Here is a 24,998-nt window from a genome sequence, read left to right on the forward strand (position 1 = left end):
GAGGTAGATTTGTAGGAATTTAGGATTCTACTTATCAAGCAAATTTTATTTCGTTACTAAAAGTCAAAATTGTCCATTTTTAATATCTATCTAATAAGGACAAGTCGAGTTATGACATTGAAGAACATCCATCAATGGGACCTGGACAGAATCTGGTGTACAAGCGTACTACAGCCAATCCAGTACTGCAGGACACAAGCAACTATCAGAAGCAATCTGACTATCAGAAGCAACCTGACTATCAGAAGAAACCTGACTTTCAGAAGCAACATGACTATAAGAAGCAACATGACTATCAGAAGCAACCTGACTATCAGAAGCAATCTGACTATAAGAAGGTTGACAGGTAATGTTTTTTTTTACCTGTAGCAGTCAGTCTCCGTGATTCAGCAAATAAATTTCAATTGAAATAACCAAAAGTTTTGAGATTTTTCAAGGTGTAATTTTAGTGTTAAACATGTTTTGTGATATATCTAAAGGAAAGTGGGCAAGGTCGGTGGAATTAAAGGAAGTGGAAAATTTATACTTTAAATTGTTTGTCAGACTCACACAGTCCCTTGTCCCTGGGCCGGGTTAAACTTGTTTTGTGGTGTAACTAAAAGAAAGTGGGTAAGAATGGAGGAAGTAAGGAAGTGGGTTGGGTGGAAATTTTCACTTGGAATTGTTTGTCAGAGTCCTAGTCCCAACCCTTGTACCAAGTAGCAGTAATAAAATCAATTGTAAGTTAATGTAATACAATGGGCTAAAGAAACATTAAGTTTCATATTGCTATCAAAATTTCTGCTCTGGGGTGGGTAAATGCCGCGAAATCTTTTTTGTTGTATGTCTAAAAAATGTTTTCTGAAATATTACTTCCCTCTCCAAAAAAAATGTTGCGTTTAAGCCCTTGTGCCGAAGAACTCTGGAATATATAGGCGTTTCTCTCAAAATGACTTTTTCAGCTTATCAGTTCTTTTTTAGTATACAATGAAATGTCTCCACTATTTTGAAGGTAACAGTATTAGAAACTTTCAGGGTAGTTGCAAGGGGTTTGGCATTGGATGCGTACTGGAGTGTCTCTGCACACCTACTAGTATTAGTAACCCATGGGGAAAACCTCCATTTAAGAGATTGTTTAATTTAATAGTTTATCTAGACGTGTTAGGGCAGGAGGTACTTCTTGAAGTACTGGGGGATATTGACGTCCCTCCCCTTACCAGTCACCCTTCCTTCCAGGGATATGGAAGGTTTGCGTAGGACTAACTATCCTACCTGTAAAAATTCCCACAGTTAGCGAAAACACCCACAGAACCTCAAACACTTATGGCTTTCACACAGCCAGAGGTGTACATGAAACAAGAACTGTTGGAACTGAAGCTCAGTTTACTGAGAATATGAAAGATGATGGTCAAATCCGAAAGGAAGCTATCAACTTGATGACAGGACCACCAATAAGTTCTAAGCAAAGCTGTAAGATAGGAACCTGGAATGTTAGAACAATGTATGAGTCAACTAAAACAGCCCAAGTAGTTAAAGAAATGACAAGTTACAATATTGGAATACTTGGAATTGCGGAATGTAGATGGACAGGACAAGGACAAACTACAACCAAAGATGGCCACCTAATACTTTATTCTGGTCATGAAAGCCAACATGTGTATGGTGTTGCTATAATTATTCAAAAACGACATGTCAATTCACTAATAGACTGGAAACCTATATCAGACAGAATAATTAAGGCTAGATTCCAATCAAGGCATTGCAAGTTGACTATTATCCAATGCTACGCCCCAACAAATGACAAAGATGGAGAAGTAAAACAAGAGTTTTATGATCAACTGCAATCAATCAGAAACTCAGTACCCAAACATGACATGTGCCTAGTTCTTGGAGATATGAATGCTAAAGTAGGAACTGACAGGACTGGAGTGGAGAACGCAATGGGACACTTTGGTATAGGTACAAGAAATGAAAATGGAGAACTTTTAATTGAATTCTGTTTAAATAATGATATGGTTGTAGGAGGTACACTATTCCAACACAAAAACATTCACAAATATACCTGGACAACGCCTGATGGACAAACAAGAAACATGATTGACCACATTATGATCAATAGAAAATGGGTCAAGTCAATGCAAGACTGTAGGAGTTACAGAGGAGCCGACATATTTAGTGACCATGAACTAGTTGTCAGTAAGATTAAATTAAAGCTGAAGCGTACTGGCCATGATAAAAAGAGTGAGATTGGTAGACAATATGATTCTTCAAGATTAAAGGACCCTGTGATAAAGAATGAATTTGTCTTAAAACTCAGAAATAGATTTCAAGTCTTAGAGGACCTAAATGACGAGACTGAGATCACATGGACTTCAATTAAAGAAAACTTTCAATCTACTGCTAAGGAAATCCTAGGACACAAGAAACCAGAGAAAAAGGACTGGATCTCTGAAGAAACATGGATCAAAATAGAAGAGAGAAAGAAGCTCAAAAACAAAATCCATAATGCTCAACATTTGGCTGACATGAGCAATTTAAAAGCTGAATATACTGCTAAAGACAAAGAAGTCAAAAAGTGCACAAGGAAAGACAAGAGAGATTACATTGACAATCTGGCTGAAAAGGCCCAAAGAGCAGCTGACTTTGGTAACATGAAAACAGTATACAACATAACCAAGCAATTAAGTGGCAAATATAGCAAAAAGAGTGGTGAAACTATCAGGGCTAAAGATGGTAAATTACTCACTACAGAAAAAGAAGTTGCTGAAAGGTGGAAATCACATTTTGAAGAAGTGTTGAACAGACCTGAACCAGAAATTACTGCTGAACCAGAACCAGGACATGAAATAGACATAGACACACGACCACCAACTATTCAAGAAGTTAAAGCTGCTATACATAGTCTAAAGAATGACAAAGCACCAGGACCTGACTTGATAACTGCTGAAATGCTTAAGGCAGACATAGATCTTTCTGCTAGGACTCTAACTGATCTCTTTGATAAAATTTGGAGGCAAGAAAAGATACCAACGGACTGGTCTAAAGGTATAATCATAAAACTACCTAAGAAGGGAGATTTGAACAATTGTGATAATTGGAGAGGAATTATGCTGCTTTCTATCCCAAGCAAGGTCCTATGTAAAGTTATTTTAAACAGAATTGATGAGAAAATTGACAATAAACTAAGAGAAGAACAAGCTGGATTCCGTGCTGGAAAGGGCTGTGTTGACCAAATTTTCACCCTTAGGACGGTTATTGAACAATGTGTTGAATTTAACAAGCCACTCCATGTAAATTTTGTTGATTTCTCTAAGGCCTTTGACTCCATACACAGACAAACACTTTGGAAAATACTAAGAAGTTATGGTATACCTGAAAAGATGATAATTATGATAACTAAATTCTATGACAACTTCCAAGCCTGTGTTTCAGTTGGAAACAATAAGACATCTGATTTCTTTAGAATAAGCACTGGAGTTAGACAGGGATGCATTTTATCACCTATTCTATTTATATTGGTCATTGACTGGGTGATGAAGAAAACCACAGAGGACAAAAAACGTGGTCTCCAGCTGGGCATACTAGGACACCTAGAGGATCTGGACTTTGCTGATGACCTGGCACTGATTTCAGAAACAATAAAACATCTACAAGCTAAAACAGATAGACTAGTCAAATATGCAGGACAAGTCGGGCTCTTTGTCAATGTCAAGAAGACCGAAATTATGAATATACCTACAAACCCTGATCAAAATATAACAATAAATGGTGAACAATTGAAACAAAGCAACAAATTCACCTATCTGGGGAGTGTTATCAGCAGCGAAAATGGCTCAAAAGCTGATATTAAGACCAGGATTGATAAGGCTAGGGTTGCTTTCAACAGTCTACACAACGTTTGGAATTCAAAGAAACTTGCTCTGAAAACAAAAATCAGACTTTACAACAGTAATGTGAAATCAGTTCTTCTTTATGGAGCTGAATGCTGGAGAACTGTGAAAACTGAAACAAATCAACTTAATGCATTTCACAATAGCTGCTTAAGAAGAATTTGCAAAATATTCTGGCCAAACAAAATATCAAACATTGAGCTGCTTGCTAAGACGAAGTGCAATAGTATTGAAGCAGAAGTGAAATATAAAAGACTAAGGTGGCTAGGACATGTGCTCAGAATGGAACAAAATAGGTTTCCAAAAAAGTGCTTAAAATGGAACCCCACCACTGGTAAACGTAAACGGGGACAACCAAAAATGACCTGGAGGCGGAGCACTGAAAAGGACCTCTTTGATTTGGAATTAACATGGGGAGAAGCTGAAGCACTTGCCAAAAAAAGAAATTCATGGAGGAACAAGGTGTCCGTATTCTCTGGACTCAACAGTCAAAAAGAGAGATGCGCCTGATGATGATCTAGACGTGTATCATAATCTTATGTTGTGTTTCAGACCTAAAGAAGATCTGCGTCACCGTCTGAACCAGATGGAAGCCCGCCGTGAACAGGAGGCTACCAGAGCCAGTGTACATCACGCCACAAAAAGTGCTATGGCACGTCTCAGAACCAAGGAATAGGCCAATGGTGTGGTATAAGTAGGATATTCTCTTTTCATTCCCTATTTATTCATTACTGAATTTATTAAATTGATCTATACAAACACTGGTTCCTATCTTTATATGTATTATTTCAAGTGTGATTATTAAAATCATTTATTTTGTCAATACCATATAATTTTGTGCAATGTATTCAATTTAACACGAGTCTCATCGAATCTAATCATGTTAGAGGGGGGGGGGGGGGTACTATCACTTAGTACCCGTCCCCCCCCCCCCCATTCTAAATTCTAAATGCTTGGTTATATATATTTTTGTCATTTTATGTAAAAATAAGAGCTTGATTTAAGTCTGTATTTGTTGTTAATATCATAATATGTGAAATCTGAAGTTTTAGTTCCACAAAGGGTATGTTACTAGATAGGTAATAAAACAATGGAAGTGTACCTTCAAATTTTACTTTTAAATAAGCTATAGCTTAGTCATAAAGATAATCAAAAGAATTCCATAGTTTATAAAGGGAGGGGGCGGTTGTGACACTTGTTAAAACCAAAACTACAGGAATTCAACTTAAAAACGAGTTACAGGTCTGAGATTTTGCATGGCAGTTGCTTTATAGGGGTAAAATATGGAACTGTGAAGAAATGGCGGCGCAACCGCCGAAAACCGCCGTTTCCCGCCGAATTTTTTTTGCCTTTTCTCGGCCTTTTTCGGCGGTTGCGACGCCGTTTCTTCACAGTTCCATATTGTACCCCTATAAAGCAACTGCCATGCAAAATGTCAGACCTGTAACTCTTTTTTTAGTTGAGTTCCTTTGACTTTTAGTTTTGGTTTCAAAAAGTGTCACTTTCGCCCCCCCCCCCCCCCCCTTTAAAATGTGATTTTTGAAAAAATGATTCTATGTCATCTGCTACTTCTTTTAAAAAGATTCTAGTTACTCGTTATGTATTTTATATGCATTTATATGCAATGTATTTTTTTATTTCTGTTATTTTTTTCATATTTTTTTTAGGTTAAAAATGGTTGAAAATGAATTTGTAAAATGTTGGAAGAATATTGTGGAGAAAGAAATTACCAAGCTAACTGATGAAGAACCACAGGTTTTTTTTAAGCTATATATAAGTCTTATTATGTTTTTAAGTAAGGATAAGCCAATGACTGATAAATCAGCCTTTACTTTTATACAGGTATCTACAAAGTAGAACAATGTCTCCATCCGAATGGGCTCTATTATTCAGGGATTGTATCTACTAGTCCTGTGGTGGTTTGGTGGTTTCATTTTCTTCTTTGTGGGGATAGGGCACCCATCAGCCCGATAAATTTCCACGGGATTAAAATCGGTTTTCAGCTTTTCTGAAAAAATAAATAAAAATCACACATTTTGTTAGCTCGATCCTTCGGCCTCTCGAAGCTCAAAAAACAGGAAATAAGGATTATTTCTTCATTTTCCAGCCGCGGACAAATGTCTATAATGCGAAGTTATAAATAACATTTTATTTTCAGGTGGATATAGAAAAAGAAAGTATTGTTTCTGCTTGGAAAAAGAACAGAAATTCCATCACAATACACCATAACAATAATCAAAAACTAAAGTTAGAGGTAGGTAGACAACAATATAAAGTCTGTTAGTTTTTTTATATGTTTAATTGTGTATTTAGCCTTAACTCAGTCATAAATGTCATATTTTTAATCATTTTTCATAAATTTTCCATGAAATAATAAATTGATTACATTGGCTTGTAAAGAAACTGTTTCAGTATTTTATGTCGAAAAAGTCTGTTGAAAGATTTATTGCCAAATAAATGATCAAACATATAAAAATTAAGGAACAACATTGAATCTTATTAAAAACTAATTGAAATTTTATATTTACAAAAATCTACGAAAATTTTTTTTGAAATGTAATATTTTTAGTGGAACGTGGAATCCTGTACAGACTATGAAAAACCTGCTAAAAGGTAGATAAACTTTGATTCTGTTTTAGTAAGAGTTTTAAAAAGCAAAGTTGAAATAAAATGTTATGTTCGATTATTAAAAAAAAACACAAGATCTTGCTCAAATAAGGTTAATAAATAAGAAAACTGAGGTCAAACATCCTTATTATACAGTAAAAGAATTTTAGTTTATCTCTCTGTATCTAGGATCTCGGTGAACCTTTATGGTTCTCCTTGGCAGTTTAGCCTCTCATAGGTCCTGGTAAGGTTTATAGCTATTTTGGGGGAGGGTACCACGGCCGGTCTCGGTCAACCATCCCAAGAAAATATTACTAGCGCTACGGTAAACAGCGGAACCTTACATAGATTAAAAAAAAAACATTTTATGTGCCCTCTAGGGGCGTAGCCAGTATTGTAAAAATAAAGTAATAGGTACTTACTATTTAAAATTCAAGACTTAATACTCAGGGCCAAGTTAATGAATGGAAAACATTCAAGTAGCCAGGTGGGCATCATCCAGATGCCAGAAGCTGAACCTGTACCTAACTGGTGTACCTGGATCCCAATTCAGAGAAATCTTATGCCAGGGATCAATATTTAAATATTAAATTAATCTGAGATAAAATCTAGGTCTCTAGATATATGGATAAGACAATGGCCAATAACTTGATTTACTTCCCCAATGATGATACACAAAATAACCACTTTTGTAGGTTATTATTAATGGCTGAAACGCTTGGAAATACACTCAACTTATTGAATCAATCAATCAAAATTCATCCATTCGAAAAGTCCTCAAAGTTGTTAAGCCAACGAATAAGGAAACATTATAAAACTTTGGGAACTAGTGTATTACACAGCCTAATGTCACCTCCCTTCCCGGTTAAAATCCCTAAACTAGTGAATGTAGATTTAGAAAGTCCAGTAGCTGCCCTTTTGTTTTTAACATTTACATTATCGTTTCTGCAAATATACATAAAAAAATGATTATTTAAATATCTGTAACAGAAAAGAACATACCTACGAACATTCCCTACTTTGGTGATGAGGTTATTGAGAAGGACAAGAACTTTATTGGCAGCCTAGAGGAGGAGGTGAACCATCTGAATATTGAGTCCCTGGGTGATGACAAGTTTTTAGCTCTTGTTGAAGCAGTTAATAATCATAAAGAAGGAAGTAAGTTTATCAATTTATTTTTTTAATTTAAACATGGACAATTATGTTCATAAATACGCTGCAAGAAGAACAATAATAACAAAAGCTAAGTTAATAGCTAATTCAAACAGAGCAATTTTCCTAGACAAAGTCAACTTAATCATACCTTTTTTAACAATTAGTGGTTGAAACGTTTGAACATTCAACTTACTGAGCCAACCAATAAAAATTCATTAAAAGTACCAAAATATGTAAATAAACTTATAAGAAAACGTTATCAAAAAACTTTGGGGACTAGAGTAATGAACAGTCCAATATCCTCTCCCTCCCTAGTTATCTATAATACAAAGTAGAACGATGTCTGTCTGTCCGTCTGTCCGTCTGACCGTCTGTCTGTCTGTCCCTTAAGATCTCGGTAACCACTGAACCGATTGGATTCTACTCTTCAGGGAATATACCTACTGGTCCTGTGGTGGTTTTAGGCTATTTTCTTGGGGGGGGGGGGACACCCCCAACCCCCCAAAAAATAAAAAAAACAAACCCCCAAATTTTTTTTTTTACATTTTTTGTAAAATCTCAGTAACTGCTGATCAAATTGGGCTCTACTCTTCTGGGAATATACCTAATGGTCCTTGGGTGGTTTTAAGCTATTTTCTGGGGGGGGGGGGGGTGGGACACCCCAACTCCCCCAAAAATAAGAAAAATCCCCACTTCCAAAATTTTTAATTTTTTAAAATTTTTGTAAACAAAAACCAGTAATTGGGGTGGGGGAACCCCACTGCAACAAGGGGCAAAGCCCCCATGAATCCACCCCCCCCCCCGACAAAAAAATAAAAATATTTTTTTTTCAATTTTAATTTTTGTGTATGCGAACAACCTAGGTTTAATTTGTACGAATTGAAATTTTTGTTTATACGGCAAACAACCTGGGTTTAATTTGTACAAATTAAATTTTTTGTGCATAAAGCGCACAACCTGGGTTTAATTTTACCACAGAGTAATTAAACAAAGAATATTTTTTTTGAATATTTCTATTAAGGAGGGTTGACTTCCCATAACTATATAGGGCGAAGCCCCTAGAGGCTAGGGGCGAAGCCGCTAGTAAAAGATAACTTTATGAGCCTTTATTTCATTAGCTAGTGGATATAAATTCAATACAGTGCTGCATCACCCGAGCTCCAAGATGGAGGAGAAATATTGCTCAGAAACAGCTCTAAATGCCACTCTACCAAGGCTCATTGTTTTCCAGGTAGAATTTATGTCCAATTAATATATCATTGAATTTAATATAAATAGATCAATGACACCAAATTTGAAGCCTCTAGCTTCAATAACAAAAAGTTTTAGGCATCTTAAATTGAAATTTTTTATTTGTTTGTTTCAGGCTATTCATGCATGTTATCCGGAATTTGGCAGCGTTGAAAAATTAATTTTAAGGTACTGATTAAGTTTTTCAATCAATTAGATTAGGTTTATTTATTGTTGACGATGATATGAATAAACAATCAACAGAGATTTCAGAGGTATAAACATAAAGTTTTAGAAATATTTTTTTTTTTTTTTGGGGGGGGGTTCATTTTTCTACGGGCGATTTTTTATAATATATTTTTTTTTATATTTTGTTGTTAAGATACAAGAACTTGAACAAATCAACCCAGAAGGATAAGTTTGCTCCTGACATTGATGGTACGGATGCAGCTGATCTCACTGCTGAGGAAACTCTTCACACATTCAAATCTTTGCTCTGCAGGAACAAATTAAATCATTCTTGTTAACCTGATAATTTTTTAATGTCAACAATATTATAAGTTGTATTATGTATATTGATAGTTTGAAAACTACTTGGTATAAAATGTTGATTTTAAAAAATAATACTTTGATTAAAATCTTTTTTTGAGCACTTAAAAGGACACAACTTAAAAGATAAATAATAAAAATCATACCGAATAAACTTGAATGTAGAGCTTGAGCTGGCCCAGTGGCTGTGCTCAAGTGTCTCAACCTACTTCATAACGACTTAGCTCCAAACGCTAAGAAACTAGGTATTGCCAATTAGAAAATATTTATTTTGTTGAAACCAGACGCTGTTTCCTGTATGACTGTCCGCTTCACAAAGATGATCCAGAGGTTGATATACCTCTTCAGAGATCAAACACAAGGAATTTATCTTTTTTTATGTTATTGTTTTCTAATATTGCAGCAACTCGCAGACATGTCCATTGAATTTTTTTAAAACACACCTGGCTCTCAGCTTTTTAAAAAGAAAAAAAATAAAGTTGATAATTTTTCATACAATCTATTTCTTTTTGTTAAAGATTCAATATTATATTTAAAACGATTATTTTTGACTAGCAATACATAAACACAAAACACCTTGGTTAAAGATAAATATTTGCCAGAGTTCTACCTATACCATCGGAGCCCTGTGCTTTCAAGTGTTACATGGAGAATCCTGATTCTGGGGGAATGCTTTCACCCAGGTAATTCTATCTTTATTTATTTACTGTATGTTATTTTACAATAAATCTCATTTTCATTAAAAAAAATAAAAGGATGTCTGTCTGTCTGCAGCTTAAAATCTCGCCAACGGCTGGATAATGACATAAAGCTTCTTATAGGTTTAGGGAAGGTCTGTAACTATTTTGTGGGAGTGTACCTTCACCTTCCTATAAGTAATCCCCCCCCCCCCCAAAAAAAACAACATATTTCTATTACTTATTTTTGTTTCTTTAAACCTTTTTAAACGTTGCAGCGATTTTATTTATGTTAAGCTGTATTTTCTATAGGACCCCTATGTCCCAGAGAGATCGGGAGAAGTATGAAGATTTGGAGGGTCTCTACTCCTCTGAAAATAGAAAGGCTGTTAATACCTTTTTGGAAGGACATAAGACTAAGGTAATTGACATTGAAAAAGGGGGGGGGGGGGTTTAATGCAACCAGCTCGTAATCAGTGATTAAATGGCACTTAGAATTCGAATTTCGATCTGAACTTTTGCATGAGTAATCCTTGGTAGGTCTATTTTCCCTAAATCGAACAAAAAGTTGGAAAAGTAACGGCTGGCGGCTCAGCCGTTTTGCCATTTTTTGGATATCTGTAGTGTAAATTAGTCACGAAACCTATCTTCACATAATATTCTTTTCAACTCCAAAACGCTATCAAACGGTTTTAGACAGTAGCTGTAGGTACTAGAAGTTTTAAAAATGGTTATTGCTATCATTCAACATGAATTAAACCAAAAATATGTTTTAAAAAGTTGATTCCTACGTAATTGATGATGAATTTTCCCTGAAAATAGGCAAAAAACGGCTAAACGGCTGAGCCGCCAGTCGTTACTTTTCCAACTTTTTGTTCGATTTAGGGAAAATAGACCTACCAAGGATTACTCATGCAAAAGTTCAGATCGAAATTCGAATTCTAAGTGCCATTTAATCACTGATTACGAGATGGTTGCATTAACCCCCCCCCCCCTTATTACTAAAGCAGTATATAGAAATTTACTGACCCAAAATAATTAACTTCACTCCCATCAAAACTTGACACTCTTTTTTTTTTCTTCTAGTAGCCTAGCATGTTATGGAATACAATATTAAAATATTTTAAATCTAAATAAAGATAACATAAATATACCTAGATTTAATGGAAAATAGATTTTCTAAAACTTTGAATAACTGAAGTTTAATTTTAAAGTGAGATGATTCTTATTTTAAGGTTGGTGAGTGGACTCACTCGGAGAAGTGTTTGTACCGAGTTTTCATCAAAACTTATCCGGGTAATTTCTGTGCTGTAGCAAAGGTAAACAATTCAGATGTTTATTTCAATGGTTTTTATTGTTACTTGGATCTTACACCAGAATTTCTTGTATTCTAATAAACTAATAGCTGGCTAAAATAACGATCCACCCCCTTAACCCTATGCCCTCCCCTCTTACTGGATTAACAAACTGACCAATAAATGATGTTCATTTTAGCAATCTAAATTTACGAAATTTTTTCCCCTGTCATAATATCAATGTATATTCTATGTCCTATAGGTAACCATTTATATTTTATGAAACCCTCAAAATATCAAAATTTCGTCGATTGTATTTTTGATATTCAATTTAACTGAAAATGTTTGTCTTTTGAAATCTCTTTTTAAGTTAGACGGACTATTGTGTCTGATAGATGATCTAGGGTTATCAATCTATTCATGTAAAATACTTCAACGCATTCAAATTTTAGTTTAGCTAGGTAGTAGAGAGGCTATAATCAGAGGTATAAAGGGATAGGCAGATAAATTAATGAACCAACCAATCAAATACAATAGAAGTCCCAAAATTGTTGACCCAACGAATAAGAAAATGTTATTATAACTAGTGTAATAAACATACAATATTCCCTCCCTCTCAAGGCTATAATGAATAATGATATTCTATTTTCATGCTTAATGCCTAAATTAAAGAGTTTTATTATTATCAACCTTCTATACCTAATGGTTTCTGTTTAAAGTTTGAATAAAATATTTGTAGGCTCTTGGAACCAAGACATGTGAGGAGGTGTATCAGTTCTCTGTTCTGGAGGGAAATACCAGCAGAGGGGACAGGAAGAAGAAAACACTTAAGGTAACGTCATACGGTGTATCAGTTCTCTGTTCTGGAGGGAAACACTAGCAGGGGGGACAGGAAGAAGAAAACACTCAAGGTAACGTCATAAGGGCATGAGAGAAAACAATAGAGGGGGGAGGGGTCAAATAAATGTATGTCCCCACTCCGTGGATTCTGTGCCGACTTTTGATTGTGACTTTGAATATAGCCAATAACGTCTTAAATATTAACACAGCCAAGTCGCTACAAGAGCAGAAAACAGTTTGCTAGCCGACGAAAAAGGTCCCCAAGACCGGGGCCACTGGGCCAGAGAGTTGTCTTGGTTATACATCTTATGCTTATTGTTTTTTCCTTTTCAACCGAAAATTGATAAACAAGTAAAATGAAGTTGATAAATATGGTCTTCAATAAATAAAACACCTTAAAGGCGTATTTGAATTCCTTTAAAATTTTCCGCCATAAGTACCAAAAGAATGGGAAATTCAAATATTCTGGACATAATAATAATACTATTGATTCAACTAGTAGGTTGAATATGGAAAGGAAAAAAGTGGTAACTTTTTGTATATTTTCCATAAAGTTGTGAATTACCGTTCAGTCAACTGTTCTTGATTATAACTAAGTGTATATATGAAATGGTCATAATTAAGAAATTTTTACTTTATAAGCGCATTCGACTAAACGGTAACACACAACTTTACGGAAAATACGTGAAAAAAATGACCCCTTTGTGGAAGTTAAAAAAATACCTAGTTAAACCCACTGAACCATTGTCATAACAAAAGCTTCTGACAAATGTATTTAATTGTTAAGGCAAACAAATTTGGAAGAACACAGCAGGCACAGTTGTACAAACACACACAGGATGGAACTAAAGAAAATAAGAGTCCTTATATTCCTTGTAATCATCCAGGTAGGAAAATAAAGGGTTCATGACAACCAGAGGATGAGATTAAGCCAATTTATTCCATTTGAAAATAAATATTTTTGTGACGTAAAGTTAGAATAATACTTGTATTTTTTGTAACTGAAGGGAGGTGGGTAATAATAGGAGAAGTAATGGAAGTCTTGTGGGGAAATTTTCACTTAGATGTGTTTGTCAAAATCCTGGCCGGTCCCTTGTCCCTAATGAAAACGAAGGGCAAGGTAGGAGGGATGTATCTACTAAAGAAATCCCGTAAAATATACCTAGTGTTTTTTATACATTTAGAAACATCCCAAAAGACTAATAACTGAGTAATAACAAGTGGCGTGTATAAGGTTTTAATAGGAGGGTGTATTTCTTGAGAGGGTAAAAAGAAGGGAAATACATGCCTTCCAAATTTAGTAGTTGCACGAGGTGCTTTATTATAAACATTATATTTATTTAGGAACTGATTGTGCGCCTGATGTTTGTAGTTGTAGAGATAATAATAATTTCTGTGAAAAATTCTGCTATTGTCCTATCACTTGCAGGTTAAATTTTATTATATAAAAACCATGTTATAGAATAGTTGTTAACATGTTTGTTTGAAGTAAAAGATATAAGTTCGATTTTGCTCTTCAGAAATTCTATATTTTTTTTATTGAAACAATCCTTAGCCCTAAGAGCGAAGCTACTTTAACCCGCTTTCATCCAGGAGGGGCCGGTTCAGCAAATCAATTCCATTTCATTGAAATTGCTGAAAATTTGGATATTTGTGTCGCGTAATGTTGACGTAAAAATTTTGTACTGTAACCAAAGGGAAGTGGTTAAGATTAGGGGAGGGGAGTGGATTGTGGACAAATTTTCACTTAGAATTGTTAGTCAGAATCTCTTTTTCTTGACCCTTTATTTCATCTTTTGATATTTACAGGGACAGATTTCCCGGGTGTCGATGCAAAGGTAACTGTAAAACCAAGATGTGTCCCTGTTTCCTGGCCAGCAGAGAGTGCGATCCAGATTTATGCAAAAAGTAGGTCATATCCTTATAACAAAGTAACAGGGTTACAGGATGTTTATCTGTCTGTACTGAAGAATCTCGCTAACCACTGAACCGATATGGTTCCGCTTTTCAGTCTAGATTCTCATACGGAATATTTCCTTATATTGATTTTTTGAAAATATACAATTTTGACCTATGTAAATTCAGATCATCGGTTGAAAAGTTTAGGCAAGTTGATTTACAGTATATTGTACTTTTTATATAACATTTTAATCGTCTATAATTTTATGATATCACCTTCGAATCTGCTTTCAATCGAAAATCTATGTCTTTTGGTTATAAAAATGCCAAGAAGATCGTTAAAAAATCACATAGTGTCGCCATTTGGTTTTCTTTTTTGTATTTTCGGACATAAAACCATGCAAAACATAATATATCTGACTTTGCTAGTTGTCTGGATGGAAAGTTAGAGCTGAATCCTGAGACAAATTCGTGTCAAAATGTTCATCTGCAAAGATTTCTTGGGAAAAAACTTCATGTGGCTCCTAGTGATATTGCAGGTATAATATTTTAAGGACAGGAGGAAACAAGGATAACAACGTCCATAAACACTTTGCAAAGTCAAAAAAGGGATTGTATTTTCGATATTAAATTCCATTGGCTTTTTAATACCTGTTAATCTATATTTTTGGGCTTTCTAGTATGTTTCTAAATATTATATCTAAACATTTGGTTGAACCGTATCAACATATTTATCGTTTCTCCCTTTTAATTTAGCAATTTTAAGGAACTAGTATCTAGGAGATTTGTATTGAAAGGGACAGAGAGGGTCTAGAAAAATAGCTTAGAATTATGTCAAGACTTAAATATGAAAATAAAATAGCCCAAAACCATCAGATGACCTTTGTGAAGTTTTTCTAAAATATTGAGATCTTAAGCTACAGACAAAAAACCTTACTACTTTATTATAAGGTATGGGATGTTTCATTGGAGAAGTAGCGGAGAAAGGTGACTTCATTGCTGAATATGTTGGTGAAATGATTAATCAGGTTACAAAAGAATTATTTATTTTCCAGCATGGCTTCCAAACTGATTATTATCCGCTGGATTAGAACCAGTTCTCGGTCATTCTGAAAAACCATGTATCGTATTGTATTATTGACAATACTTTAACGAATATTAGAATAAAAATCATAAAACTACTTTAGATTTTACTAAATCAAAAGGGTGGGTTTTGTGCTTGCTGGGCACTTTGAGGGAAAGTACCACTAATTCGAATATTGCAGGATGAATGTGAAAGCCGAGGCCGTGTGTATGACAAGTCTAAGATGTCCTACATGTTCACCCTCAACGACGAGTACATTCTGGACGCTGCCAGGTTTGGAAATATTAGGGATGGCAATCCGTCAAATTTTTGGAATGATTCGGATTCTCAAAAAAATGGCGGATTCTGGATTTTTATATTTAGCGGATTCCGGATCCTAGCAATATTATAAAAGGCTTTTTTTTAAATTAAAAAAAATTAAGTGCTACATAGGTGCTAAGAATTATTGTTCTTGGTGTTCTCTATAATTCACTTCCGAGAATCTAACTAAATTTTAAAAGATATTATATATAATGATGATAATCTTTGACTTCAAAAAGGGGGAGTTGAAAGGAAACAACTCAAGACGCTAATTTTAGCCTACCAATTAAGAATCCGAATCCGCTATTAAAAAAACGGATTCCAGATACGGATTCCAAAATTGGCCAAAAATTGGGCGGATTCCGGATTCGGATTGCCAACCCTAGTAAATATCAACTAAAAAATCAAGTTTATTGATATTTTTGTCGAGTACAAACTAACTTTTGTTTCAACCTTTTCAGGATACTTAGTTAGATATGAGTATCGTTCATCTTTTAGCTAAGAATTTGTTTATATTTCACCAAATTATCAATTAATTTTATTATAATTTATTGTTTATCCCAGATTTAATTTAAGGATGATTTTTTGCTTACCATGCATCTATTAGTACGCCAATATTTGTAGAAATGTAAAAAACACCTTTTTTATACTGAGAATAAAAACCTAATTATTTGAACCACTTTGTATATTTAGATTTGGAGGTATTATTAGGTTTGCCAACCATTCATCCAAACCGAACTGCCAGTCCAAAATTCTTCTCGTCAATGGAGATCACAGGAAAAGACAACTTTTTGTTAAAAAAAAAAACTTTTTATATTTTATATGTCATTAAAATGCGGCTACTTCTCTAAAGGGACTTTAAAAAGTTAAGGGGTAGTCGAACCTAAAATTAAGACGATTAAATAGCTACTATTTCCTTAAAAATTGCTAAGTAGAGCAACTTTTGGCAACTTTGTTCTTTGTTTCTGTTTGTATGCGGTTTCAAATTGCGGATTAATCAGTGGATTCCGGATATTTTCACAGTAACTTTTCTCCTATTTCTAGACCCTACAGCGGTCATTTTCTAACCCTTACTCTAATACTCAACCATATCTAACTTAAGGCCAAAAGACAAAATCTGTATACAAGTTTTGTCCAAGAATCAAAAAAAGACAAAACTTGTAAGGGAAAAAGACAAAATTTAAATATATATTTGGACCAAAAATCTCAAGACGCTAATTTTAACAATCAGAATCCGCTATTAAAATAACGGATTGCGGATTCTGATTCTGGATTAAAAAATTGGACGGATTACGGATTCGGATTCCCAACCCTAGTTTCCTGGATATTTTCAGGCTACTCGGCCTTTCCTATTGAATACAGATATCCTAGTTGCTATGAACTAAGCCGCTAGTATGAAAACTACTAAACTAGTATGAGTTAATCACTGTTAATAGACTAAATATTTCTGTTTATATTTTTTGCAAATTTGATTCGAAAATATACGCTAAAGCAATTAACGTCATAAAATACCGATTTCACTGGTTTTAAATTGTTTTGCAATATATTTGTCATATATTTTAATTTGTCAAGTTTTTACTTGTTTTAACATAGATAATATTAAAAGTAAATAAACTAAGAGCATAGCTAATATAAAGGAACAGGTTATTCTCATTGTTTCATCGTGCAAAAGTACGGCGCTTTTATTTCCGCCAGTATATAAAAAGGTATGGATGTAATTTCTCGTCAATTTAGTTTGCTAATATGGACCTCATCTATTGGTCAGCTTGTTCATCCAGTATAAAGGGATGGGATGAGTTAAAGGGATTGCATGGAGATCAACGTTATTTTAGCCAGTTTTGAGTATCATTTTATTAGAGTATATGAAAATGTCTTCTTTTTTAGTAGCATTTTTGTTCACTGAATTTACAACAAAATTTTGTTCAAAATAGTTTTATTACATAAAAAATAAAGTTGTCTTTGATTCCAACAGGATTGGTATATATGCTAGACAGCGGATTGAGAAAGGAGAGGAGCTCTTCTTTGACTATGGAAAAGATTTTGTCGGTCATGATCTTATTTAATGTATAATAGTTTGTAAGATGATTATTTTTGTTCTTCATTTATATGTAACATTGTAACTACTTTTTAATTTAGCTTGAAATATATGAATCTAATTTAACTAGGATTTATTTGTTCGTATTTCAGATTACTTTAATTGCAAAATGGATGTACAGTAGAATATACGTAGATATTATGACAGGGGGAAAATTGTCAATTTTTCTTTAATATATCCATTAACTAGAATTATAATAATATTGGTAAATGTTTTAAATTTGGCTGCGCAAACGAGATGAAAATTATCCTTGTTTGTCCAGGCCCTCACCTCGTATTCTTTACCTTTTTTTAAATGAAGTGGATTTAGCACAATTATACTATCATCCTTATGATAAAGTAACAGAGTGTCTGTCTATCTGGCAGTTTGTACCGAAGGATCTCGCTAACCACTGAACCGATATGGTTCTCCTTCACAAAGTAGCTTATCATAGGTCTTGGGAAGGCTTATAACTATTTTGGATGAGGTTACTACCACCCTCCCAAGAGAGATCGATAACTACTGAACCGATTGAGTTCTCCCTTTTGGGAGTGGTTTCATCTAGGTCCCAGTATTTTATATTTATACCTTGGTATGGGTTTAGGCTATTTTCCTGTCCAATTCTTACCCTTTTGAAGCCTAGGTGTTAAGAGCGCAACCGCTATTAAATTAAAGTGTAGAAAAGCTTTTATTTAAATCTTAAACTTGAATTAAACGGTTACAAACAATAATTGAATTTCACAAGTTAATATCTTATAAGAATACAAGTTAGCCAGAGAAAGAAAGGACAACGGGCTGTTTATTACACTAGTCCCAAAAGTTTTACAAAAACATTATCTTATTAGTTGGCTTAACAACTTTGGATACTGAATTTTGATTGGTTGGTTCATTAAGTTAATTGTTTAAACGCTTCAATCACTAAGGGGTAATTTTGTGTATCATAATTTTGGATATATATCAATTTATCGGCCATTGTCCTATCCCTTTAGATCCCTTGAAGTTAGGACAGAAACAGATAAGAAATATTTAAACATGTCCAAGATACAAAGTTTATATTTTAGTTTATTTGCTCAGCTGATAATTTAGTTCTGCTGTAGTTAAGTATTTTCAAAACTTGCTGGTTCATTAGAAATAGAAGAAACTCAGCTAACATTCTACACTTATATTTTGTCAAATAGAAAAGGAAAAAAAACTATCAAGGGATATCTACCCATTATTAAATTTAGCTTTTCTTTAAATATTATTATTTGGGTGGATGGGGCCCTTTTGCTGGAGGTAAGGGTATTTCATTCCCTAGAAAAATCAAAGCCTAAAATATTTTAAACTATACCTAACAAAGTCAGCAGATTTGTTCCTTGTAAACAAGATTCCAATCTGTTCAGTGGTTACCGAGATCCTAAGTTTCAAACAGACAGACATCGTTACACTTTGATTTAAAGAAGCCACTAGGAACAACAAGGGTTTAAATTATTTATGAGACGCCTAAATAGTAGCTTCGGATTCTTTTAAATGATAAATACTATACCTAATAATAAGATTTGTTGTATTATTAACTAATGAACTATCCTTCTACGAGAATCTTTTACAGAAAATACATATTTTCATGATTCGTAATCTTAGTCTTCTTACAACATTTAGAGTGATAAAGAAAGTTTTAAATATTTAATATATTATGTTCGACTTACCCTAATGTTGAGGGATTTGAAATTGAATCTAGCTTCTTTTCACCTATTTCACTACTGACTGTTATTAATCGATCGTAGAAGATTAAAATGATTTAAATAACATAATAGGTACATTATGCACTTTAGTTGAAATATGCAATTAGCGTCGATTTAAAAGATCTATTGATCTTTGGTCAACAAATATTCAAGGATAGTAATTAGACAGGGAGGAGATATTGTGCCTTTTATTACACATGTCCCCAAAGTTTATAATAATGTTTTCTTATTCTTTGGGTTAACAACTTTGGGGACTTTCATTGAACTTTGGTTCATTGAGCTGAATGTCCAAACGTTTTAACACCTAAATGTAAACTACAGAAGGGGTAACTCTGTGAATCATCATTGGTGATGTACATTAAATTATCGGGCATTGTCTTATCCCTTTAGATCCCTGGAAAAAAATTCATGATTTTCAGTGAAAATGGTTGACTCGGGGGTGCTGAGGAAAAAGGTCATCAGGGCCATGGAGGACAACAGGTAAAAAAAATAATATAAATATTTAAAAATACACTTCAACCTGCATATTCCATTATCGTTTAAAATATTATATAAGGTTTTAGGTTGATTAACTATTTAAACCTATAGGAGTTAGGCCGTGATTAAGTCCCGATCACACCAGTTTTACATAAATGTTCTTCTAATAGAAAATTTTTTAATTCGGTTGTTATTCTATTTTATTTTCATAGGTATAATCTAAATCCAGGGTCCTGTTTCGAAATGTTATACTTTCTGTTTATAGGGGCTTAATTCTGACAGTATTTGGTCTGCCTCTATCATTTTTATTCGACAAAGTTATGCAGGTAATTTATTTGTTTAGGTATATATATTAAGAGATATAAGTTTTCCGGAATTGTAATGTAGGGAGTAGATTTGAAATCTGCATCAAATTTTAAGGATTTTTTATAAAATTCGTTTTTTGTATAATTCTTTATCTAAAAGCGGAAATACAAATTAAGTTAATTAATTTTGGCATCTGTGATTGGTGGATTTAAAAAATCTGCGCTCTGATTGGATGTCGTACATCATTCAACCAATTAGAGCGCAGGTAGTTTAAAATCCACCTATCCTATTGGTCAAAATTAATTAACTTAAAATGTATTTCCGCTTTTAGATAAAGAATTTTACAAAAAACTAATAAAAAATCCTTAAAATTTGATGCAGATTTCAAATCTATTCCCTACATTAGAATTCTGGAAAACTTATATCTCTTAATATATATCCCACTAAAGAATTTAAAATGATTTGCAGAAATTTTTTCAAATAAACAAGTGAAAATTTCACCACAACCTACTTGCTTCTCCTCCCCCCCCCCCCTTCTTACCAACTTCCCTTTTGTTACAGCACAAAACAAGTTTTACGCCAACATTACGCTACTGAAATATGATATCCAAATTTTCAGCAATTTCAAATTAAATTAGGTTGAGACATCACCACAGCCCCTGCATTTGAAAGAAAGAATTATTAAGACTGTTAATTCATGTGAAGCTAATAATCTTGACTTTTATTAATATTCTTTACAAGCTTAACTTTTATTAAGATAAAAAAAGTTCTAATTTTAGTTTAGAAATTGGTTTTACAGAGAATTTTTATCCAGTCCTTCCAAACACATGGACAGAGTTGCCAAAATTCAAGCACAGGTATAGTTTTTTATATCCAGTCCTTCTAAACACATGGATAGAGTTGCCAAAATTCAAGCACAGGTATAGTTTGTTTATCCAGTCCTTCTAAACACATAAGCAGAGTTGCCAAAATTCAAACACAGGTATGATTGTTTTTATCTAGTCCTTCTAAACACATGGGCAGAGTTGCCAAAATTCAAGCGCAGGTATGATTATTTTTTATCTAGTCCTTCTAAACACATGGACAGAGTTGCCAAAATTCAAGCACAGGTATAATTATTTTTTATCTAGTCCTACTAATACACATGGACAGAGTTGCCAAAATTCAAACACAGGTTTTAATTATTTTAATTTAAGCTCAGATGTAATTATTTTTATTTAGTACTTAATTTCTAAACACATGGACAGAGTTGCCAAAATATAAGCTTAGGTATAATTATTTTTATCCAGTCCTTCTAAACACTTGGACAGAGTTGCCAAAATTCAAGCACATGTATGATTGTTTTTATCCAGTTCTACTAAACACATGGACAGAGTTGTCACAATTCAAACACAGGTATGATTATTTTTATCTAGTCCTTCTAAACACATGGACAGAGTTGCCAAAATTCAAACACAGGTTTGATTTTTTATATCCAGTCCTTCTAAACACATAGATAGAGTTGCCAAAATTCAAACACAGGTATGAAATTCAAGCTCAGGTTTAATTATTTTTATCTAGTACTACTAAACACATGTACAGAGTTGCCAAAATTCAAGCTTAGGTATAATTATTTTTATCTAGTCCTTCTCTAAACACATGGACAGAGTTGCCAAAATTCAAGATCAGGTTTAATTATTTTTTTTCAGTACTTCTAAACACATTGACAGTGTTGCCAAAATTCAAGCACAGGTATAACTTTATTATCTAGTTCTTCTAATCACATTAATAAATACTAACACACGTATAATTATGTATACCTAGTCCATGAAAACAATGATAGTAAACTCAAGGTATTAAAAATTCTGTAAAAATAACAAAAAGCACAATATTCTTTTGATATATAAATTTTAGACTTAATAAAAGTGTTTGATGATCTATGAAAATATATGAAGTAATTAAATAGTTTAATCCAGTTAATGCCTAATGATTTTCATTATAATCCTACAGTATAAAAAAGTAAGGTGATTTTGTCCGTAGCAACGGATCTCGCTAACCACTGAACCGATATGGTTCTACTTTACAGTGTAGGTCCTGAGATTGTTTATAGCTATTTCAAGTTTATAGGCTAATTTTTTAAAACTAAAATAAAAAATTGAGGAGGGGTCGAATTCAAGCTATCATTACCTCAATTAGCCCTTAGAGGCCTCCATGGGCTTAGCCGCTAGTATATCATAGATTACTTCATTATATTCTTAACAAAGGTCTAAGAATGCCGTAGGTTACCTTTTCAAGAGGAATTTAAGTCAATCAATTGTCAAGAAATTACAAGATATCTGTATTAAAAAGTTGACTGTTTTTTTGTTATTTAGCTATTATTAAAAGCATATTTATCATTGCAAGAAGATATTTGACGTAGGTTTAATGTGTACAATTATTAAAAGAAAAACACTTAATGATAATGAATGTTAAAGAAATTTACGTTAACCAACTCACATCAGCCTTGAGTTGAATCAAAACCAGGAATAAGGTATAACCAACAAGCAAAATAAATCTAAAATAATATTTGGGGGGCAAATGGAGAGGTCGTCAATTTTACGATGTGTTGCCCCCCAACGACAGCTGAAAAACACGTATAGGTTTCGTGATTTTCTTCCGAATTAATTTCGTTATTGGTATGAGCTGAATCAAAACAAATTTAAATGGTAATAACATGGATCATTAGAGCATTAACGAAGATATTATCATTGAGTATTAAAAGATATATGAAAACATTTTAGTTCAATTATTTAATCATTTTTTAGTACTTAACAAGATTACCTCTGTTTGAAAATTGTAGATTGAATGAATTTGAACACAAATACATATGTCATTTGATGCAGGGCTCGGCATCCGCGCCTCAGCCGCGACTAAAACTCATTTGGATGCTGTGAATTTTTTTACAAGACAAATACCTAACCATCATTGTACTTCCAGTCGATTATTAAAATTGAATTCTAAAAAGCTAGTCTGTTAGAAACAAGGATGACAACATCCATAAGTAGCGAAGAACAAAAATCATAGATGGGAATACGTACAAGTAGATTTAAAGGGTATTTATTATAATCAAGAATAGATTTATTGGATAAAATAAACACGAAACCTTGTTTTATTTTGTATGATGATGATGGTCAAAGTAAATTACATTAAAGATGCACATAACAATGGGAAAAATTATTTTGATCCTGATATCCCAAAAAAGTTGGATAAAAAAAAACAAAGATATGAGAAAATATGTAAAACATATAAAAATAGCCAAAAACCTGATAAAAGGCAATCTGGCCGCTATGGTTGTTTTCTTAAAACGACAGAAAATTAAATTTTTATATCCTTAACTTAAAAAATTTGGAAAATCGGACCATATACACTGAAGATATGGAGAAAAATGTGAAAAATATAAAAATAGCCTAAATCCTGCTAAAAAGGTAGTCTGGCCGTCATGGTTGTTTTCTTTAAAAGACGGGAAATTTAATTTTGATATAAATAATTGAAAAAATTTTGAAAATCGGACCATAAACACTGAAAATATGGAGAAAAATGTAAAAAATATAAAAATAGCCTAAAACCTGCTAAAAAGGCTGTTTGGCCTTCATCGTTGTTTTCTTTAAACGACGGGAAATTTAATTTTGATATCTATAACTAAAAAAATTTTGAAAATCGGACCATAAACACTGAAGATATGGAGAAAAATGTGAAAAATATAAAAATAGCCTAAAACCTGCTAAAAAGCGGTCCGACCGCCAATGATGTTTTATAGTCAATTGTGCTCCTTAATGATGGGAATGTTGTTAAAAAATTTCAGCATTCTATCTTTTATAGGAGCTGAGTAAATCCCATTTTCCCCATAGCGTTACGGACTGACGGACGGACATAGTGAAATATAGAGTAGCTTCGCTACTAATAAAAATACAAGATACTTTTATGATTATTTTGTACCTTCAAGTTTCAAAAAACAAAAAAATTAACTAAGCAGAAATGTCTCTCAAAGACACATTTAAATGACTTTCAATTTACCTGAAAATATTTTTTCAAATATTTCTTACTTTCGGTATGAGTGTTACCATTCAAGTTTGTCTTGATTGAATTCAAGAAAACCACTGTGTTAACTGCTTTAAAAAGTGTTGGTCATGAATTAGAAATAAGGTTGTATTTTTAGTTTTATAATGGATATATTGCTATTTGTCATAAAGCACGACATTTAATTAATATTTAACTTTTGGCGTGTATTTTAAATTAGTCCTTGTTTAGAATTAAAAGAAAATTACCTGTTTTATTGTAGAAATACAGGGATAGATTGAAGGAAGATAAATAAATCTTTTATATGCCAAAAATAGAAAATAATAAAACACTGAAAACAACCATACAAATTTTCTTTGACAAAATAGAGAAAAATAAGACTAATAATATTCAGTCAATTGCTATCTGATATTAAGAATCACATTTTCTTTCCTTCATACAACTAAAGAACAATGGGGGGGGGGGGGAGGCGGAAGTGACACTTTTGGAAACCAAAGCTAAAAGTCAAAGGAACTCAACTAAATAAATAGTTTTTGAGATTTTGCATTGCTGTTTCAAGTGAAAATATACGGGATTTTTTTTATGAAAAAAAGTTTATTTAGTTGAGTTCCTTTGACTTTTAGTTTTGGTTTCAAAAAGTGTCACTTACGCCCCCCCCCCCCTCTTAAGAATTATTTAATAACCATTAATTTTTTTAAAATTTTCTACCAACATATGTGTTTGGATTTTTCATTTGAACATACGCGAATAATAACTGTAATCGAAGTAAATTGGCTGTTAGTGACAGCTACAGGTATAAAGTAACTATTTTTTTATACACGGAAAATCCATAATTATATTCTGGATTAAACCAGTTAATAAGTACGTCATGAGTGTACAA

At 33.2% G+C, this 24,998-nt stretch overlaps 3 protein-coding genes across 6 annotated transcripts in view; all 3 read left to right on the forward strand.

The window, feature by feature from the left end:
* The first annotated feature begins 5,539 nt into the window (after positions 1-5,539).
* LOC145312420 (histone-lysine N-methyltransferase E(z)-like) lies at positions 5,540-9,836 on the forward strand. The gene is made up of 9 exons (XM_080151655.1): positions 5,540-5,624; positions 6,028-6,123; positions 6,439-6,482; positions 6,927-7,042; positions 7,464-7,634; positions 8,750-8,862; positions 8,998-9,050; positions 9,244-9,360; positions 9,692-9,836. The coding sequence occupies exons 1-9, from the start codon at positions 5,544-5,546 to the stop codon at positions 9,834-9,836; spliced, it is 936 nt and encodes a 311-aa protein (XP_080007781.1). The 5' UTR covers positions 5,540-5,543.
* Positions 9,837-9,965: 129 nt separating this feature from the next.
* On the forward strand, positions 9,966-17,693 carry LOC145306293 (histone-lysine N-methyltransferase EZH1-like). 2 transcript variants are annotated; one of them, XM_080148385.1, is made up of 13 exons: positions 9,966-10,093; positions 10,400-10,508; positions 11,323-11,406; positions 12,122-12,147; positions 12,227-12,293; positions 13,010-13,109; positions 13,567-13,651; positions 14,032-14,130; positions 14,551-14,660; positions 15,073-15,149; positions 15,387-15,478; positions 16,199-16,278; positions 17,474-17,693. In XM_080148385.1, the coding sequence occupies exons 1-13, from the start codon at positions 10,056-10,058 to the stop codon at positions 17,566-17,568; spliced, it is 1,062 nt and encodes a 353-aa protein (XP_080004511.1). In that variant the 5' UTR covers positions 9,966-10,055; the 3' UTR covers positions 17,569-17,693. The 2 variants fall into 2 exon arrangements, with proteins under 2 accessions (XP_080004511.1, XP_080004503.1); XM_080148377.1 differs by lacking the exon at positions 12,227-12,293 and having other exon boundaries at positions 12,122-12,214.
* Positions 17,694-19,680: 1,987 nt separating this feature from the next.
* Positions 19,681-24,998, forward strand: part of LOC145306311 (delta(24)-sterol reductase-like) — a 47,241-nt gene continuing 41,923 nt past the window's right edge. For 2 of the 3 annotated variants that reach the window (XM_080148396.1, XM_080148411.1), the window contains exons 1-3: positions 19,681-19,780; positions 20,043-20,103; positions 20,863-20,940. In XM_080148396.1, coding sequence (XP_080004522.1) covers positions 19,725-19,780; positions 20,043-20,103; positions 20,863-20,940 — 195 coding nt within the window. In that variant the 5' untranslated portion in view covers positions 19,681-19,724. Of the gene's footprint in view, positions 19,781-20,042; positions 20,104-20,862; positions 20,941-21,144; positions 21,193-24,998 lie in introns of those variants that run through there. The other variant, XM_080148403.1, reaches the window with a different exon arrangement.

Source organism: Acartia tonsa, chromosome 2, assembly GCF_053477335.1.
Source record: "Acartia tonsa isolate MP-2025a chromosome 2, ASM5347733v1, whole genome shotgun sequence".
Classification (NCBI taxonomy): domain Eukaryota; kingdom Metazoa; phylum Arthropoda; class Copepoda; order Calanoida; family Acartiidae; genus Acartia; species Acartia tonsa.

What these genes read in the sequence shown, in the direction of transcription:
- LOC145312420 (XM_080151655.1), top strand. Translation starts at nt 5,544, where the DNA reads ATGGTTGAAAATGAATTTGTAAAATGTTGGAAGAATATTGTGGAGAAA. An exon ending in ATCAAAAACTAAAGTTAGAG is followed by an intron (nt 6,124 to 6,438) that starts GTAGGTAGACAA and finishes TAATATTTTTAG; the next exon opens with TGGAACGTGGAATCCTGTAC. An exon ending in TAATAATCATAAAGAAGGAA is followed by an intron (nt 7,635 to 8,749) that starts GTAAGTTTATCA and finishes TTATTTCATTAG; the next exon opens with CTAGTGGATATAAATTCAAT.
- LOC145306293 (XM_080148377.1), top strand. Translation starts at nt 10,056, where the DNA reads ATGGAGAATCCTGATTCTGGGGGAATGCTTTCACCCAG. An exon ending in GATCCAGATTTATGCAAAAA is followed by an intron (nt 14,131 to 14,550) that starts GTAGGTCATATC and finishes TGACTTTGCTAG; the next exon opens with TTGTCTGGATGGAAAGTTAG. An exon ending in TTGGTGAAATGATTAATCAG is followed by an intron (nt 15,150 to 15,386) that starts GTTACAAAAGAA and finishes CGAATATTGCAG; the next exon opens with GATGAATGTGAAAGCCGAGG.